General features: G+C 49.6%; 1 protein-coding gene across 14 annotated transcripts in view; it reads right to left on the bottom strand.

Annotated features, from left to right (window-relative positions):
- zmp:0000001200 (dedicator of cytokinesis protein 9) overlaps positions 1–19,907 on the bottom strand; it is a 40,568-nt gene extending 20,661 nt beyond the window's left edge. For 4 of the 14 annotated variants that reach the window (XM_055505260.1, XM_029136559.2, XM_055505261.1 and 1 more), the window contains exons 1-3: positions 19,525–19,907; positions 2,889–3,005; positions 825–914 (exon numbers count right to left, since the gene is read on the bottom strand). In XM_055505260.1, coding sequence (XP_055361235.1) covers positions 825–914; positions 2,889–3,005; positions 19,525–19,641 — 324 coding nt within the window. In that variant the 5' untranslated portion in view covers positions 19,642–19,907. Of the gene's footprint in view, positions 1–824; positions 915–2,888; positions 3,006–3,860; positions 4,149–8,351; positions 8,862–19,524 lie in introns of those variants that run through there. The other 10 variants (XM_029136560.3, XM_055505262.1, XM_029136561.3 and 7 more) reach the window with 7 other exon arrangements.
- Positions 19,908–20,659: the final 752 nt, after the last annotated feature.

The following is a 20,659-nucleotide window of genomic DNA, read 5'->3' as shown; positions in this document are numbered from 1 at the left end:
GCCGATCCCAAGATCAACTATTTAAAACCTTCTGAGTGAAATTATTACAGTAAGTAGAAAGGAGTGTTCACACGCCGTGACTCACAACACAAACTGGGAGTGAGCGCTTCCCTATCTCCCTTTGCTTCGAGAGGACACATCTGTTCATTGTTAGAGCCGGTGATAGCAGCGGATCACTGGTATCTGTTCTACAGAAATATGTGGCGTTTACAAGAACCGGAGCGTCAGGGAGATGAAATGCAACCTGATCGGGAGAGCGATCGGAAACAGAGAGGCTCTCAGCGGTTTTTATCTGCACAGCTGTCCTGCTGATGTCACACACACTTGACTGCGGCTTTTTTTCCCCAAACACCGACCTCTGACCTGGAAGGTAGAGCGCGTGCAGGCGCTGGAGGAAGACGAGACCCTCCTTTCATAACTCACAGTTTTATCAGAACTAATGGGGCGATTCACAGCAAGCGTTCCTCCTTTCCCTGCAGTTAAATCAACTTCTCCTCAGCTTAATAAACACACAACGCCTTATGTATTTTGGTGCAAGGCTACTTGAAGTTCAATAAACTTGTGGAAACTGCTGTAGAAATGAATTGCTATAAATAGGCGTCCATTCATGTAGCACACGGTCGGATGTTTCCTGATCTGCCGTGACGCGAGACAGACATTACCGCTAATGTTAGGTCACAAATTGGACAGTAACTCATATCAGTGTCACTGGTGAGGAGCCATAATCAAACTTCTGCTGTCCTTTCTGTAGCTGGAGCATCATTCGTCTTTAAAACAAGCTGCTTTGATGACTTTGTGTTGCTGATGTGCGTGCAGAGTCGTACCTCCTGGACAAACAGACTCTGCGCCTCCCGCTCTGCATTTTCAGGCACGGTGGAGACGAGCGTCCTGCCTTGGCGCTTGAGAGTTGAAATCTGCGAAAACAAAGCAAGGCTTCATCCAAATCAGAGGACCCGACCAGGGAAAGTACAATAACCAGGCCACGGTGAGTAAAAGTGAAAACAATGTTTTTCCCTGAGTTTGTCATTGTGGTTTTAGCTGGACGCAGTTACCCTGACTGTTATTTGTGCACTGGTGAGTGGACTGATGTTTCCCTGACAGGGGGGGGGGGGGCTGCAGACGCCCCCTGACTCTGGCCTTCAGCCACGCTTGTGCAGACAGGCTCCGGTCGACCTGCTTCTCTATTCTCCACTGCTTCGTTTAAATAATGAATCATATTGTGGAAAACACAATTCATAAAATGCTTTTCACATCACGGAAAACGAACCAGAGCCTTTCTTTCTTAATTATAGTCTTGACAGCGTGACGCATGAATTAATAATTCAATGTAGCTGCGAGGAATTATCTTTTGCGAAGCACCGGTTTGAAAAGACACGAGCAGAGCTACGAGCAGCAGCTTCGCCATCAGGTCCCGGCACCGGGATTAATCCTGAGAGTAAAATGAAAAGCACTTGACCGCACGTAATCCCCGCGAGCAAGAGTGAAATATAAATAACCACATTAGGGGACAGGGGTTCAGCCGCCGGGGAAGTGAGCTGCGTTGGCTCGTACGGTTTGATGAAGTGTTCTGAGTTCTGTCTCACACGGCAACAGGAAAAATATCACACAGTATTAATGATGTGCGTGAAAAACTTTCCACAAATGACTGTTTAAAAGTCCATATATGATAAATTCCTATCAAACCGAATAAATGCTTCTCTTTATCGACTGTTAATAAATCAGATAAAGAACCTCTGGAGCCCCCTCCCCTCCGCGCTCCTTCGAATGGTATTTCAATTGACTGCTTGTCTCAATTATGACACATTCCACGCAGAGCGTGCATACGTGAACCCTTCCTCTTCAGCCAGGTTTCCTGCCACAGCGATGCTAATCTTTACAATGCGAGCTGGGGAAACAAACAGGCTCCGAGGTACAAGGGAGCAGGAAGTGGGCAACAGGAAAGCTTTAATTGTGCTCCGCACTTTGGTGAATAGGTCCAGAATTAGCACGGACGCGGCCGCACTCATCAGACCTCCACAACTGAAGAACTGAGGGATGTTGAAGTGCGGGAGGAGTGATGTCTTGAGAGATGCACAGATTTATAACAATAGCGCACAGAGAGTCTCGTATAGCAGCATGTCTCCATGTTCATCGTGACCTCGAGAGCAAAGCTCGTGGATCAAAACCAGATGAGGCATCATAAAAACACTAGTTCACAAAAGAACATCACAAAAGAGCAACACCAGTGGAGCCGAGATAAGAGCTGACCCGATAGCGAGGCCTTGCATTCAGGACGAAACACAAGCATTTGGCTTTGATCCATGACCAGTTCTTTATTACTACACACTCACAACCAGAGCTGTGCATATTCAGGGAGCTCCTCCTCCTGAAAGCACCTGACACCGACGGGCCTGTGGATGATTCAACTGGCTTTTGTTTGAGTCACTGGGCCTCAGTATTTATTGTAAAGCTTTCACAGTTATTATGATGCCAGATTGGGTCAAAGTCATCCACTGGGAACAGTGGTGAGGTCACATGACACCCAACGACACGTCTTTACTGGAGTATGAGCACGGGGCCAGATTTCCTTTTTCACCTCCCACATCTTGGAAAATGCGAAGTAACGCATATCCTCTACAATGTGTCTGGAGAGAACGCGGGAGCAGAGAACCACAGCATGTAATGTAAACACAACAACCGCACCCGGGACTCACAACACCGGCTCCGCCCGGACCCAGGGAACCGTGGGCGGGTAATTAAACCAAATGAATGGTGTTGGACAGATAACAAAAATATTGACCCTATGTGTTTATGGAGAACATTCTGACGCACTCACTGAAATCATGCCTCGGTTTTCTAGCGTCCCAGTATAAATCACAGCTCACAGTGCAACAGGGCGTGAAACTCACCTCAAAGTCCTCGAGTGGGAACTGCAGCATGTCCCGGAGGACGTCGCTGAGGATCTGCGTCTTCCTCTGCACCAGCACGTTCTCATAGTCCAGCGGCTCGATCACCTTGGGCTTCACCTGGCGAACACAGAGCAGGACAGCGCTCAGGTACCGAGGAACCCGGAGGTTCTGAAGGGTCCCGGGGTTTTATACGTCAACACACATACACGGGGATGAGTCTGCTGAGGAGACACAGTGGTCGCCATGGAAACCGGCCAAACGGCCTCCACATCTGGGCCCGACAGCAGAGCTCAGCGGTGGCGGGGGGACAGGGGGGACGGGGCCTTGGGGAGGTTTCAAGGACGGGGAGCGGATAGCGGAGACGGTGCCGCCATGTCTGCGAAGCGTTTGCTTCAACGCGAGGATCAGATCCACCGCGCAACGTTCAGGGCACCGGGTTCACGCGTCAGGTTTGAACAGAAACTAGATGAACCACAGCGATGAGCCAACGTCTGCACGGGACAAACACTGACGAGCGTGCACTTCTGACCGGACCCGGGCCCTGGGTTTCTGTCGGCGCCGTCCTCCTCCTCCTGCAGCAGCTGCTGAGACGCTCCCTCCCCTCTCCTCCCACGGCTGCACCCCCCTCACATCGAAGCAACGGCCGCTCAGACGGAGCCGCGGAGCGACAGCGCGACGCTGGACACCTTTGAGCCAATTAAGACGCTTTACAAGCCGGCGTGTCGGCGAATAAAGCGCTGCTTCCCTCCAGGTAGTAAAGCGCTGGCGAGGGTCAACATTCCTCCGCCTCGCTGCTGATGCAGCACCGTTTTATGTGCACGTATGAAGTTATGAAGGAGGCGACAGAACACCTGACACCTGCTCCAGGACTTTACGACTGGCTGTAACTGCACACACGGAACCTCCCGGCTCCGACAAACACCCGAGCGCAGTAAGAACTACCCTGTTTACAGTGGAGCCTAAAGGACTCACCACCTGTGGCCCCGCGGCCGCCTCGGCCTCACGCGCAGCCGAGCTCTTGTACTGCTGCGGGCTCTCGATCACCAGCTCCTTCTTCGGGGCTTTGCCGGCCCTTCCCTGCATTGTCCACGGCTCTGCTCAAGTGTCTCCCGAGATAAATCCCAAAGAAGAGCGGACAGCCAGCATATCCAACAGAGGACCCACACACACACACACACACACACCCGCGGCCTGGATCGAGGTTGGTATTCGTCTCCACAGAGTTGTGCTCAGCCTCTCATCTCACACCGCTCTGACTGGGAGCAGGGACTCACACCCAGGCTGAGGACATGGCCACTCCTACACTGAGCCGTGCTGCCTGGGGGAGTCACACACACACACACACACACACACACACACACACACACACACACACACACACACACACACACACACACACACACACACACACACACACACACACACACACACACACACACACACACACACACACACACACACACACACACACACACAGGCTATCTGACCCCACATTATCCACCTGCGTAATGACACAGGGCTGACAAAGGCAAACAAAAGACACACATTCCTCAAGTATTACAGTCGGGCCAGGGACCGTCCACACCTTGTGCTCCGCAGCTGCAATAGGAGGCGGGTTAGAACGTTAACAGGAGCAGCGTACGGAGAACAGGGAGTCCGTACTCATACAAGGGGTGGCAGGAAAGCAGTGGAGCGTCTCCAGAGCAGCTCCGGTCCAGCTGGGAGCTTTGGCTCCACTCATTTCCATGTTACAGATAATCGGCCACACTGAGCTCATCGGGGGCGAATCTTGACCCACATTAAAAGACCAGCGCCGCAAAGCAGACCGTTCACGCCTGCGTCACTCTGTCAAATTAGTCACAAACTCTGAGCAACGTTAGTCACCGATATATTCCATCGCCTCCTCCTCCTCCTCCTCCTCCTCCTGCAGGATGACTGCCGCCGTTCGTAACAGTGCGTCTCAGCAGCTTGTTGATGCAACTGCTGCAGGGGCATTCCAGCGTGACGCGGCCCCACGCGACCCACCAGGGGGTGGGCCGACCTGCAGATTCCTCCGCTGGGCCACAGCAGGGGAGGATGTTGTCTTTTTGCGCCTGCGTTTGAGGCGGGGGGGGGGTTGTCAGCTGCTCCGCTCCCAACTCCAGGCTCCTGAGGGCCCCACACAGGCTCCGTGATCAATATCACAGCGCTAAAGCAAACGTGACGGAGGCGATGGAGGCCGGGGCCTCTGCACAAGACGCACTGAGACGCGCCCTCGCCTACTGCAGACCTGCCTCCGTGCAAGTATCACTTGAGATCACAGAGATGAACGTATTAATGCCCTTTGAATTGATTGGGCAAACTTCATAAACACGGTTGCTCAGGTTGGGCATAAAGTTACACAAGCTCATGACTCACATAGAATCAGAGGATTATAAAAATCCTGCGGATCGGGACATAAGGTTGTTACATGGGGCAACACCAGTGGGGCCGCTATCATGAGCTTCTGGTTGTGTACTTCACAGTTGGTCAGGAACATTCATTACCCCCCCCCCCCTCCAATCAAGTCCTTTAAAAATCAAAAACACAGTAAGATAATGACATGGCATCGCTCTAGGAGCTATATTTAACTGGATGTTTATTGTAAGCAGGATTCCACTTTGGCTGCTCAGCATGTCGGTGCAGCTTTATCAGACATCCTCCTAAAACCTTGTTTATAGCACCCTATCAGACACACTGCCTCACTCACAGTTTAACCAGCAGAGTTATGACAGAGGGTAACGCCATAATACAAGCATGTCGGTCCTCCCGTAGTTTGTGCAGGAGCTTCTCTTTTCCCACAGCTCATATCTGCAGCGGCTACACACTTCTGGCTCTGTACTTTGCGTTTCGCTCCTTGGAAACCCGTGGAAATGTGTTTCTGTGGGGCGAGCTGGCACTTGGGCCCAAGCAGGAAGAACCGCTGAGTCGCTTATAATAGCAGAACAAACCCAAAACGCCCCCGTTGCCAGAAGTCGACCCGCAGGATGTTTTGGAAACAGCGATTCACACACTCTTCGTCGACTGCAAATGAATTGTGGATGATGAACCATGTAAACTGCTGACAATCACACTGAGCATAGTTATCTGGACGAATTAAAGATGTAACCTTCGATGTGTAACTGTTCACCACCAACAGTGCTTAGTTGATCCATTTTTTCTTGCTAAAATAATAATCGTTGCGAGATATTCTCCACATGAGCCAAATGGGCTGTGCAAGACGTCTCCGTGACATAACATGAGCTTGATGCAATAACTGGCCTTTTCCAGGCCGAGCCAAAGCAAAACAGGGTGTAACCTGAAGTGGAACAATAACAGGGCCCACCCCTCGCCGCCCGCTACAACAGCAGCAGCAGCGGGACCCGCGGCCAGAGAGGGACGCCTGCTTTCAGTGCTTTCCCTAGAGAGTCCAGAGAATGAGACTTGACCATAGACATAACAGCAGCGCAGCAGCTCGCAGCATGTGAGGGAACAGGACGTCACCCGTGTGTCAACATGGCGTCAACGTGAAGGCAGGACCGTCATCGCCAGCATTGTCAAGAACTAGGAAAAGATAATATCTATATTCATATAGTTATAGTATATAATTATTATTAACTTATTCTTGCAATTGACAATTACATATTCTTTGGTTTAAGGCCTCAAAGCCCCACTTAAATGAAAACTACAGCACTGTCTTTTAAATGCAGGCCTCCTCCAGCTCAACCTTAGAATAACTGAGTCATTAGGGACGGTTCATTGAAAGAAACGTATCAAAAACTCCCAAAAACATTATCGGATGAAAGGCGCTTTTATCCTTGAGAGTAATTTACGTCACTTTCTCATTCTTCCCTTGCAAAAACATTCCTCTGACGAAACGAGCGGCTCACTGCTGGCATCAATTATTTCATTAAACAAAAGGAAGGAAGCTGAAGTTTTGTAAAAACAGGGGATAATAATAAAGAAACACAAAGAAAAGATTCTTGGAAGTTTTATCAAGCAGAAGAATAAGAAGGAGGAGGAAGCGTGTCGCTATCGGACCGCAGCAGGGAAAACACTTAAATCGGCAGCTGAGGTTTACAGGCAGATCCCCATGAGGAAAATGAGATGCGAGTTTCCATGAGGAAGGAAAAGGGCGAGCTTCTCATCAGCGCCGATAATAACAGCGGAGTAATTACATAATCGGAGCCCAACGGGCGCAGGTCGGCTCCCACAGCTCTGTGCGTGAGCGTTTGCGACCTTTGACCCCACGCACTGCTTTAACGGCCCCAAAACGGCAACTCAAAACCATCAGGAAGAGAATTAAAATGGCCTGTTGAGGGCTGAGAAACCAGGAAGCGAATCCTTTAGCTGCCGAGAAGCAGTTAAAGTGATGAGAGAAAATGGAAATGAATGCGTGGCAAAAACGCTCAGGTCACGATGAACTTGAAGCTGTAAACAGGTCTGCTTCATAGTGTAGCACTAGGCCCATGAACTGCCAGCTAAATATATATTATACAATATTTATATACTGTATGTTTCTACACCAGTTTTATTATTAATCCAAATGTGCCATTCATTGAAGTATTACAGTATATTCAGCGTTTTTTTTTTAAGACTTTACTGCCTGGAGTCAGTTTTGTTGCTCTCATTAAAATATGTCAAGTCAACTAGATGAGGCTCACACATGTAAGTGATTTGTACCGCTGCTAAATGCTGGCAGAGGATTAATTGACGCCGGTTGGTTGGATGTTGAGAGCATCTCTGAGCCACGAGAAGCAGCCGTACCCTTGACCCAATTCCACTGCCACTCACAGCTCTCTGCTGCGATTCTGATGAAGCAGCGGAGGGAAAGAAGAAAACATCCCCCACACACACACACACACACACACACACACACACACACACACACACACACACACACACACACACACACACACACACAGGACAAGACAAGCTGGTACGGAGCAGCGGAGGCCCTGCCAAGCGCGCTGGTTCGCAGATGAAGAGTGGTGATTGATTTCCCGCAGACACAGAGCTCACTGTCCCACCCTCCACCCTTCAGCCTCATCCTCGCTCACAGAGGCTTTAGTGCAGCGTTAGCGAGAGAGGGGGAAGACGCTGCTCTGCTACTGCCCCGCATTTCATACTTTTAACACTCGACAGCGCTGACGTGAGGTCCAGATGGAGGAAAAAACATTTAATTCCACTCATAATTGTACTTTAGTGTTAAAGTAACATATTAACTTTTATACTTACTCTCAGTTTAAGTTTATTTAAAATTAAAAGAAACATTTAGAATCTGCTCTGTCGATAGTAATTGTGGTTAATTCTAATACTTAAAAAAAAACAGATTTATCTGTTTATCATAGATAGACTATCTTGCAGGTGCCCATTTTAACTGAACATATGGTCACACACACACACACACACACACACACACACACACACACACACACACACACACACACACACACACACACACACCTTAAGGACCCTCGGCGTTGGCAGCACACGCGACTCTCTCCGACTCAGCGCCCGCTCGGCTTCAGACGGCCCAATGGGCTCGGCTGCTCCCTTACAGATGTAGCCGCTACAGTTCCGCTCCAGGACGGTGCGCAGCCCGTCAAACACCACCGTGCTGGTGGTGCACCCCATTCCGCCGGGTCCAAACTGGCATCAGTCAGGAGAGGCTGCCAGTGACCCAGTTTCCTCGCGCGTCCCCTGCTTCTCCATGATCCATGATCTTAGTCCAACGCGCAAATCCCGGGAAGAGTTGAAAAAAGGATCCAGAGAGGAAAACGGTGCTGAAGAGTGAATTCATGCAGAGACACACAGACACACACACACACAAACTGCCTCTGTAATTCCTCGCTGGCCCAGCCTGTGCCTGTAGGAATACCTCAGTCAGCAGACGTGATACAGTTAGTGAGAGAGAGAGTGAGGTAGAGCAGACGGCCAGAGACGGAGGGGGATGAAGGATGCTGTGAGCGCGGCTGCAGCTTTAACCAATGCCGAGCGTCGGTGCATGTGTGCATCTGTCTCCTTTACTCACGGACTTGCTCCTCTGGAGCCACTGTGTGTATTTCCCAAAACCTCCACAGTCTCCGTGCTTTTCACTTCCATATTAAAATCATTTAGCCGCTTCAATCAAATACGAGCGCTTTTGGGAGCACAGATGAATAATTGTGAAATAAATGGGTTACAGTCTTATATCCAGAGGGAGACTAATGCCATGCTCAGGCAAACAGCAACATGGCTGAATGCTTATTTAGTTCAGCTGAGAACCAGGAGCCGATGGCAGAACAAGTGGAAGTGAAACGTGTTGTACAGTAGAGGAGCAACAATACAGTGGATTAAAACCAACGACACAAACGAGACGCACGAAATGAAAACGCTGGATTCTGCTGGGAAACTCTGACCTGATTCAAGCCTCAAAGAAAACTGTGTTTCCAAAACAGTCCAAGGACATGGGAGGATTTAAAGCATTTGGACCAAGACATCAAACAGGGAGGTTTCCTCCTATAAAAGATTAGCTGCTGCTTGATCACAACCCGGCGCCGCTGCCAAGTACACAGATACACGGGGAGGGAGTGGGACCACGGAATCTGTTCAAGCGTTTTGAAATGCCAGCGGATGATTAATCCGCTAACATGGCATTTGATTAAAATGTCTCGGGAAAAAACACAAGGGAAACGCGAGAAGGCGCCGGAAGAACTGGAACGTGACTTGATGCAGATTTCTGGCAGGTCACTGTTGATGTGTGATGATGCCGCGTTCTGACAGGCACATACGTTCACCTGTGAGTCACGACCGCAACGTTCAGCTCGGATCCGCACGCGAGGTGAGGAGGACAGAGGAGGAAGCGGGGTGGCGTTCCTTTTGGAATATTTATCCCTCTCTGTGCCCTTCCTGCAGCTCGGAGCCACACGCTCAGAGGTCCCTCGGTGGGAACTGTCCGAAAATCCTACTTGTCGCTGCAGCTGTGCTTCCTGTCACGAAGCTGCCTCGCTCAGGAAACGTCGCCATGTGAGAACTGCCCTTTTTCTTCAAGTCACATTAAAGGCACTGAAATGAAAACACACACACACACACACACACACACACACACACACACACACACACACACACACACACACACACACACTGCTGCGCTCCGTTACATCACGGCGCTGCTGCCGTGTTAATATTTCAGCAGTGCCTGACACACTGAACTACATTCGTGGGGGCCAACGAGGAAGAGGAGGAAGAGGAGGAGAGAGCGGAGCTGAAGCTGCTGCGGTTTTTAAATGGCAAACGTGCGTCCGACGTCTTATCGACAGAGGCGACGACTCGTGACCACAAACAGTGTCACCGTCACAGCTGATGTCCACGAACCTTTGGCCCCGACGACGCGAGGCTGCTGAGCAAACAAAAGCACGCCGCTATTGTTTTTGGTGCTTTTATAAGCGACAGCGGAGGCTGAGATAACAGAATCGAACCCGTCTGAATCCACAGCAGCAGTCCGTTCACACACGTCAGCTGCTCAGACGCTCCAAACATTTGCTCACGCGACGACTTGTGGAACTGGACTCTGCTACAGATTCACTGCACACTGCTGGTTATAAATGATTAAAGGTCAGACGGGGGATCGCGGAGGCAGTCGGTGCAGCAGTGTTGCGTTTACTGCCCTCTTGTCGGGCAAAACCAGCCTCCACAGTTTATAGTGGGAGCCGGGACGTCAAATAAAAGAACCCACAAGGTTCCTTATGAGTTTCATGCCTCTAGAGGGGCTTCTCCTCTGCACCTGGACTCACTGGCTGCAGTGACAACATCTGCAGCATGTGGAGACGATCACAGAGCCGCTTGCACTCACAGCAGCCATTTCAAGCTGCGAGCAGCAAGCGGTGGGTGGAGCCCAATCCAAAGCTTCAAAGGCAGCATGTGTGGATGGAGAAAAGTCAACTCCACCCCCCCTCGCGTGGGGAACTTATCGTTCCTGCGAAGCATCAAAGGCAGAAATGTCCCTACGAGGCTCAGGAGGAGTAAACGGGAGACCAGGAGGAGCTGGAGGCTCATCTGAGGAGCTTCTCTGGGATGGAGGTGGCGATGACATCACACCCCCAAGCAGCAGTAAGGAGCAGATAGAACAGACTGGCTTCCAGGTGGGACTCCGTGAAGGAAGCGGCTGTTTCCTGCCGATGTGCGTGTGGACTGTCACAACAAAGCCAGCGCTCGCTGCCCACGGCATCGCAGCACCAGCCACAGATCCCGTCCGGCCCAGTTTGGGGGTTTTTCCCTGACCTCCTCCTGGCTTCAACAAAGAGAAGGGAAGAGGTCATGTTTTTATGCGCTAACACGAAGCCAAGAGGGTCGAAGATGAGTGTTTGATTCCTTTTGTAAACTATAAATGAGGGAGTCCTTGCTAGAAAAGCTAAACATGTGGGTGGGCTTCAGAGATAGGCCTGGAATCTAAACAAGGCTCATGCTTCACAATTTGGATGCAGGGTTTACAAAAGGGGCTGAAATCAGGATTCTGGTTTCATAGATTACACTTAAATCTGTGTTTGACCTGGAGCTGCTGTCCAGTGTGTCCTGTCCATCTTTAAATGGCACAAAACAAATACACCAGAGCCACATCCTTTTCCTTTCACTTGGTATTTCTGGTCAGTTTATTTATCCCCAGAGAAGAAAGCATGTTTTCCAGAGGGGTACCACTTCCTTTACTTTTAGCAGCAGAGTGGCACAACTTAAATATACGCACGCTATGCATTGTGTGTGTGTGTGTGTGTGTGTGTGTGTGTGTGTGTGTGTGTGTGTGTGTGTGTGTGTGTGTGTGTAGCTCTGTTTGCGGAGAGGAAGGCTGCACAGGGGGCTTCGGTTGATCATTAATAGACGCTACTAATCGAGCGGCGTCTGCTCAGCTGCAGCTCAAGCCGTGATGCTGAGGCGGCGCCAAGACCTGAGGCCCTGCAGCCGCTTCACCAAACGTAACAAAATATTAAAAAGAGTTCAGCTCAAAGCAAAACCGCCCCTTCAGATTGTGTTCCCCAACTTGTCTGCACATGCATGCGCCCCTAAAAACACTGACAGGCCAGAGAAGCATTAGGTAAAGTGTCAGAATGCTGCTACTGCCACCTACAGGCACAGAGTGAAACTACACTGAAACTACATAGTTTTTAGTTTATTTCCTCTGCACTAAGCATTAAACTGATACAGTAATACTTAATTATAACTACTTTCCTCACTCACCAATCATTTTCAACACTCGAGCTGCTTGAGGAAGAAGAGGAGATGACTGAGGGCAAAAAAAATAGATTTTAGCCGAGATAACCAGGCGTCTGGTTGGTGTGATTGGAATCTAGTCTAAACCACCGTCATCGAGTCAGTGTCCAGTGTTCAGGTGGGAAGCAGAAGTGTGGCCACGAAGATCAGGCCCTGACACGTAGCAAAGGAATTGAGCTGAGAGCTCCTAAAACAAGTCCACACCGGCCTGGCGCGAGGTCACCTCGGGGTGAAACAGTCACTCTTTTGTCTCCGAGGCTGGAATCAAACCACCAGCTTACAGAACTCCCTGTGGGTGTCCCACATTTCCCAACGTGGACCAGTCTGTGGCCGGGACACGTTAAGTATGAGCGAAAACATGCACAGCGTCAGGTCCGGACAAAATTAAACTGTCTACAACCATCTAGAAGCTGGGTAATAAGAAAATACCCAGATATTCATTCACATGTAAAACTAATAGATGACTCATTCTGTAATTAAATGTGGCTTCATGAAGCAAATGCAGGCAAACAAGGTGGTTGCTTTCTGTTTGGAGAAGCTAATTGATTTTAAACAGCTTTGGAACAGAAAAAAAAATCAAGCAGCACAACAGATGGTACCAAGATTTACTCCCAGTAGCCCGGCCTGGAAAGCCAGTTAGACTGAGCAGATTAAATAGCCGCTCGCTCACTTTCAGCAACGGCAACATGAGACGCTGTGCGGTTTCTGTTTTCCTTAACACTTTGCACAGTGTGTAGAAAGTGCCACGGAAGAATTAAAAGTTGTTGCTATTTCACATGCGGCGCCTGAGATGTGGTGAGATTCATTTTACAACCAGTAAACAGCCTGAGACAGGACTCGGTGTGAAAGTGGAAGCAAAGACGAATAAACAGAGATACTAGAAAATTGCAATAAAAGGAACTCCGGTCATTAAATGGAGATGGATCAAAGGTAATCAAGACATTTTATATGGATAGGTAGCAACTGGAAGGTGCCTCCTGCGGGGAATAATGTGTGCGCGGGAACATTAAGGCCTCCACGGATCAGCTAATCCCAGTCGGCTCTTTGTTTGTAAATCAGTGGAAATCCTCCTGAGCGCTGGTGACAATCGAGGGAAGCGAAGGATGGAGGAGGAGGCGAGCGCATGTCCGTGCACCTGCACCACTGGATTTGGCTGAAAGACTGCATTTACACTGTTCACGGAGGAGGCCACACACCATGGATGCACCGCGAGCACAAGCATCGTGCTAAACCTTGAACAGCCTTATTACAACAAATGTCGGGGGCAATCAGTGATTTATCAGATCTCGCACACACACGCACACGATGGCATAGCCTGACTTCACTTCTCGGAGGCCACCACCCTTCCTCACAGAGGAAGCATGTGTTATGGGATACATCTGTTAAGAATAGCTTGAACGGGACAGTCTAGTTTCACAGCCCGTCCACCCCAGTCCTGTTTCTATTCCATAAACAGCCGGGACCCTCGATCCCCCATGCAGTGAAATTCTCACTCATGACAAAAAAAGAAAATCTCATTATTTGCTGCTTTGTTTCTGTTGTTTAGCAGATTTACCCGGTCACACGGATCAGGTTAATGCCACAATAAGCAGCGTGGGTGCTATAGCAACTAAGATGGATTTGACGTTTTAAACGCGTCATGTGGGAGAGTGCTCGTCGGTAAATGGCACAATCGTCCAAAAACATTATGGAAACACTGTTAAGAGACTTTGGGAGCAGAGACATACACATATTTCATCTGACTTGGACGTTACCCCAGTAATTGGACGGATGCTGCTGCGTGTGTGGGGTGGTGGTCGTGTCATCAGGCCACTAATAGAAGATTTAATCCACTTTCTGTCTGCACAGGGGAGAACGGGAACAACGCCTGCATGTTTATGATGAGCAGCACCATGCGAGGTGTGCAGAGCAGTGCTCTGTCCAGGAGGCCTGGATCACCCTGTTGGCCTCCATCACACACCACTTTGATTAGGAGCAGGCCTCCAGGCCCGGCGGCCCCGTGCTCCTCCACAAACACCGCGGACCCGGCTTTATTTATCTGGTCCGGGACGGCTCGTGCTGCAGCAACGCATTTCACACTCTGCACAATCCAGCTTCCGCGAAATGAAGTCCCTTCAAAACAAACATGGACAAACATAATCAAAGCTTCATGGAGAGATGTGTGTCTACTGTGCACACAGGCTTTATCAGAAATAAACAGTTTTTTAACAGGGTCCCGTGACTTCTATGTCTGTCTTAAAGCATGTACAGTGTTCTCCATTCTCTGAGTATCCGCTAATATAATAGTATGTGAGGTTTCAAAATCTAATATTTAAATATTTTGATTAATGTTGTTGATTAAAGTGCTTCTTCTATAGCTCCAGGGTTCATTTCTCTGCAAAAAAACAGCTGAGATGCAAACCAACCTGTCTTCAGCCCCACCCTCTGTAGGCTGTGCCCCCCCCCCCCTCCTTCCCTCTATGGCCCACGCTTCGAGTGGGGAATGCCAGCTATGCAGTCAGTCCGGTGGAAAGAAATCATTCCATCTAGATGTGGCCAGGTCCCACCAAGACGCAGCTATCAGGCTTGGTGCTGAGCAACAGTTTAGACAGGTTTTAATTAAGCTAACAGGAAGGACGGAAGAAGGGACTTCAGTCTGACGTGTGTTTGTGTTCAACCAGCTACTGTGAAGTCAGACAAGGCAATAAACTTTACGGGGAATTCCAAATTTCACTTTCAATTTTATGTTGGCAGTCACACAGTAGCAGTAGTAGTAAAAATAAATGCTAGGTGAGGTTTCATAGCAGTGACCCACTCTCAACTCCGAAAACAGGGGAAATCCTGTAATTGGCAGTAATTCAGAAATGGGCAAAAAGCAATCCATCAGGTGGAAACAATAATCACAAGGTTACAAGTCTTTTGAGCCTAGAGCACACCCTGTAATCTCCTGTCAGGGTAAAAGCTCGGTTCCCACAATTACAAGTTAATGGACAGTTGTAGCAAAGGATGGGAGGAACAAGCGAGAGTCTAGGAGAGTCGGACACACGGGCTAAAAAGGAACCCTCTCAGGCATCAGCCTACTCTTTCCAGACATTTCTCCCCCAGCCAACATGGACGTGTGGCTCAGGCTACAGCCAGGAGAGTTGCACTGCTTTACGGGGCTTAATCGGATGATCTTAATCTGCGTCGTCCAATCCACGTGTGCAGAGGAAACAATTTCGCTCTTTGAAGCTCCAGGGCTTGACCGGTTCCACCTCCTGCAACCAAACTAGCAAACTACTAAATGAGGGCGTCCAGAGCAGAGTCTCTGTAAGTTAGTCGCTATTGTGTGGGCTGGGCCATGTAGAGGAAGGTAATTAGACTATTCATATGACTATTCAAAGCAGCTTGCAATGGGGGGGGGGGAGGAGAACAAAAGCACTATTAGAACGTAAGAACAAGCTGGAAGTCAAAGTACTGTGTCACCCTCTCTGCCCTCTTTCATGCCAGATGTAAATCCATTCATTTACAGTAACTCTTCTGCAGTTCCTTATTAGATCAGAGATAATGATGCCGGTCATTATCATCTTACAGAGAAAGGCAACTGGGTTAACCACAACGCTCACAGAGACAAGAGAAGGCAACAGGGGGTGAGTCAGAAAGTCGCACACGGCAGCACTTAGGTGTGTGTTGTCTTAAAATAGCAGCCTTAATGGTCCAGAGGATGGAGGCGAAGCAATGTTAGTAAGCTGCTAGTCATAATTCGCTGCAATCAGCAGGATGTGACCTGTAAAAGGAGGAATTAAGTCTACAACAAAGGCCGTCAGCGTCGTCTCTGCTCACTAGTCTCCATGTGGATGAACAAGACGGCGCCAAACCTAAAGAGACTCAAAGTATTTCAACCTCCATCAAAACAAATGTCACCTCAGCAACAAGCTGCAGCAGAAGATAAAGGAAATGAATCCTTGTCTTATGAATTATAACCCTTGAGGAGACTATAAAGAAGAAGGCCCTGTTGGATTCTGGAAATGTTTATGTTCTAAGGACACGATTGTCAAACAAGTGTGAGACTTGTTAGCACTCGCTAACAGGAAAGCACCCGCCGCCCCGGCTGTGGAGCAGGCTCGTCTGTTATGGTAACCTCCTCCATGCTCCAAAACAGCCACGCTCCATCATCCAGCCAACGCTCACGCAGAGGGGGGGTCGGGTTAAGAGAGGGCCACGCCCAAACGGGGTCCGGCCACAGGAAACCTGCTCTATCTAGGCAAAAAAACAGCCTCTGGTCTCCCACAGCGGGATGAAGGACAGGAAATCATGGGCACTTCCTCCTCGGGCAGGATGGAAAGAGTCTGGATACGGAGCAAACGGTGGGCGCTTTCATTCAGTTTGCAAAGTCTGACATTTAAAGCGCTGATAGCAAAGCACAGCCTCAACTGTGTAATGGAAATGGAAATACACAATGATCACAACAGTTATGTAACAACTATGAAATCCATGCACATAAAACAGGTCTGAGTCCAGCCACTGGGCCAAAACTGAGAGAGCTGTGAGACCGATATGACCACAAACTGGTTCCTAGGATTCTGTCCGGTCCCTGGATTGTTTCGTTTGGCTTCCCGCTGTAGCATTTATGTATTTATTTAGTCAAGGCTGCATTGAGGAAATCCTTTTAGTTCTTTAACAAACTGCTCCATTAACCTGACGTGAGCTTTCCAGGGGAAAAAGTGGCAAATCTGTTTCAGATTATGACCACAGCTGCCAGGAGACGTGCCCCAAGAACTTTACAGCGCGTTTAGAGGGTTTGTTCGATTTCTCACTTTCATTGAAGCCTGTTGTCGTGGATGACAGCTACATCTGGGGCACGTGAAGTTCCTGTACATTGTATTTGCTTAGGACACTAACTTGAAAATATAAAGTATAGAGGACAGTGCATACACAATGCAGGCACACATAAGTTAACGGGTACCATCCGATCAGAGGCCGAGCGGCTGTAGCCACATTAACCTGTAGTCCAGTCACCAGTAATCCCATTATACTGCACTTGTGATTTTTTTGGAAACAATAACAAGCCTCTGTTCAGGACAGTGGTACAGTAAGTCCTCCCGTCCACCCTCCAAACTGTTTGTTCGTGTGGGGGTTGGGTACATCCTGAACAGGTTGGTATCACAGGTCAGAGACAGACAGACACCAGTTACATCAGGTTGTCTTTCATTGTCTTTAGATGGTGGGAGGAAGCCTGAGAACAGAGGAAATATCATGCAGACACTGGGGGAACATGTACAGCCCTTCTATCTGTGCCCCGAGTTGTTAAAGTCCAGAATCTGACCGTTTGATACGACTGCTGGAATTTAGTAGATGGTATCATCGTCTAATGCTCCCAACAGGAGACAGACTCCTGATGGGTGGTTACTAGAGCTGTCTCATCCATTATTGACCCCTTCAGAGAACTCATCCACTCTCCCGTCTCTCCCCCTGGGTTTGTTCTTGTGAAGAGCCATTCACCAGCACGGAAACAATGACAGCTAATCCACTTTTCAGTCAGATACCGACACAGACGGAGGAAGAGCTGCTTAGGGCGCACACAAAACACCGACTGGGCCGTGACCTTAGGACTGGGTCACGTCACCATCAGCACCCAACAACGAGGGTCCAGCACAGCTTTGCGTGCTTGTAACGTGGTAGACCAGGATCAAGGATCATCAATTTTACCAGTCACAGCCAGTTACTTCTGGCTCCACATGGAAAAAGCTTCCAAGCACATATTTGTTGGATGGCATAGCTACAAATCCAGCCTCGTTGCAAGACAGAACATGACTTTATGCAAAGAGTCAAAGAGGAACGTGTCCCGTTAAATCCACTACTACTAACAAAAGCAATTGAAGCCTATTCAGAAAAGAAACACAGGTTACATACTTGGCAAAACGTATAAAAATCGGATATATGCAGACGTTGTCAAAGCAATTCAGGCTTTTTGCAGAGGCCTAAAGATGAGGCCACGTGTGTCATTACCGATGGTTTTTCAGAGCACACAGCTTCACGCAGCGCATCCCCTCTGGCTGGCGGCCAGTCAGGACAATCGATCCCAGTTACACAACAGCTTCCCAGGACACGCGAGCGACACATTCCTAACTGGCATTGATCAGCCGGTACACGAATGACATTTACTGCACAACCCACGCTGCCGAGCGTGGACAACCGGAGGGGAACCACCTCACACGGCGCTCCAAAGACCAACCCAGTAAGGCTGGCGACGCCGGTACCGGCAATAAACGTGCAAACCGTGCTCCCAGGAGGAGCAACGTGCCGATCACGATGGGTGAAAACGGCCACAATCTCCCCTTTATGTCGCTGCAACAGATGCCTTTATTCCTACGGGGGCATTTACATTCGTGGAGGAATTCATTACAGGCTGCGTGGACAGCGTGCGCTCGTGTGGAGCCGCATTCCTGTCCCACTGGAAGCCTCAGCAAACACAGGAACACAAGGGCCAGAGCGGCTCCGCGCTGGGAACGCTGGTCGTGAGCCTGCAAAGAAGAACCCGGGGCCGCGGCAGAGTTGCACAACTTAAGCCAGTCCTCCTGAAGCATGAAGATTTCTCAACACGGTCGTACCCACTCCTGTGCTCCTCCCTCCAGCCTCTCTGGCCCAGAACCAGGGTAGGAATGAATAAATAATGTGAAGGTGTGGCTGGATGTCTGAGATCCTGACTCAGGATTCCATTTCCCTGACAGAGAGCCTGGACGGTGTCCGTTTCGGTTACCTAGCAACTCCTTCCAGGAAAGCTGGAGCGACAAACACCCGGCGCACTCGGACGCAACAAAGGGGTCCACTCCGTTTTCCCCGGGGGGGGAAACCGATACCGGGGCGGTGCGTTGCAGGTCCGTGTCACCTGGAGTGTACGCTCGAACTCAGCATCATGTCGCTGGGCGCCTTGAAGCGTGAAATGGAAGCCACATGCTTTCGCTTGCCGCGAGGGACAGCATCACGTTGTGTTGGTGCATTCCTCTCGGACTACTGCCCTGTGTCACACAACTCGTTATGTGAGAAATTGAAGATTGCAAACGTCATAAGTGAACCCAGAGCCTCCTTTGTGGCTTTCATTCATAACTCTCTCCTGCCCTCAGTCCCACTCACTTGATCCCAAGTCATCTTCATGAAAGTGAGTCAGTGAAAGCTTCACTTTCACTCCTTCCACGTTCTCTCTGCCTGACTTGTGCTCTCGCTCCAAAATAACCCCCTCGTATTTATATGGTCCACTCTGTCGTGACGTGACCCGTAGTTTTTCACCCTCCCACCGGGCCGATCTCGGCTCGTTCCCCCTTTTTAGGCGAGGACGCGCGTGAAAAGCAGATTACCTGCGCCACGGAGGCTTTAAACGGGCGAGCGCGGCGGCGTCGGGGGGTGTTGGGGGGAAGGGAGGGTCCGAGGGTGTACTTACGAACAGCACCGACGTCCTCACCACCTCGGAGACACTTTGCCTAAGTTCCGCGGCCGTGCCAGGTTTACCCAGACCCCGCGTAAATTTCCTGGTCTCCGGGTGCGCGGGAGCAGACATCGTCGCGCGCCACTTCGCATCAACTGCACTTCAATCCACGGCTTAAATCAGCGAGATCAACGGAGACTTCATCGCCGTCGTGGCCGTGACTCAGACCCACGCTCGTGCGCACCGCCACTTCGGTGCGGCGCGGCTCCGGGACTCGCTCCCACTTTTCGATCCCATACTTGCGGCGTTTAGACGTCAGCGTGCGTACAAGGGCCCTCCTCCGTCGGACTGCATTGTTGTGATCGTAACGTGTCCTCTTGAGAAGTGTTCATTGGTCCATCCCGCGCCAGACGGTAGGTGTATAATCCGGTTGTCTCCGTTGCGCACTCCGCCCCTCACCGGCGTCAAGTCCTGCCCACCGGCGGCTGTGTGTGTGTGTGTGTGTGTGTGTGTGTGTGTGTGTGTTTGTGTGTGTGCGCGCGCGTGCGTGTGTGAGCGAGCGCCTGGACTTTGGACGGTGCTTTCTGCTTCCACACTCCACAGAACGCGCTTATTATGTTGAATGAAGTGCTTTTACTCTTTCCTATCGACCATGTAGCGTCTAAAGACTGTTTCAGTGTACAATACAAAACCTTATAATATGGAGGAGATTAGATTTTATTCTAAGACGAAGGTTTGATGCTGTGGGCCCCAAAATTGTATTGTTAGAAGTACATTCATTACAAAATGAAAGGAGATAATGTAAATTATAGATTTTAGTGGAAAATACACTGATGTGTCATCACAGTGAGAGCAGACTAATTTAAGAGTTACACAAAACACCTTATGGATACTAAGAAGGACCCATTTATGACTTGAGAGATTCAAAAGTGTGAACACAAGCACTGTTGTCACTTTGATCAGTTGAGAGGCCAAAGCTGAATCTATCCATTATCTTGACAAAATGTCTAGTCTTCATAATTTGTAATACAGGATACTGGCTGGAACCACACGTCTTAGTCAGTGATGCCACCTGTAGGTCACGCCTGCAAACACACCATGTTCCACCCTGGATTACAGTACCACTGAACTAAAAACAACTGGAACAAAC

This window comes from Betta splendens, chromosome 21 (assembly GCF_900634795.4).
Source record: "Betta splendens chromosome 21, fBetSpl5.4, whole genome shotgun sequence".
Taxonomy (NCBI): Eukaryota; Metazoa; Chordata; class Actinopteri; order Anabantiformes; family Osphronemidae; genus Betta; species Betta splendens.
This window is presented reverse-complemented; position numbering and strand designations above follow the sequence as displayed.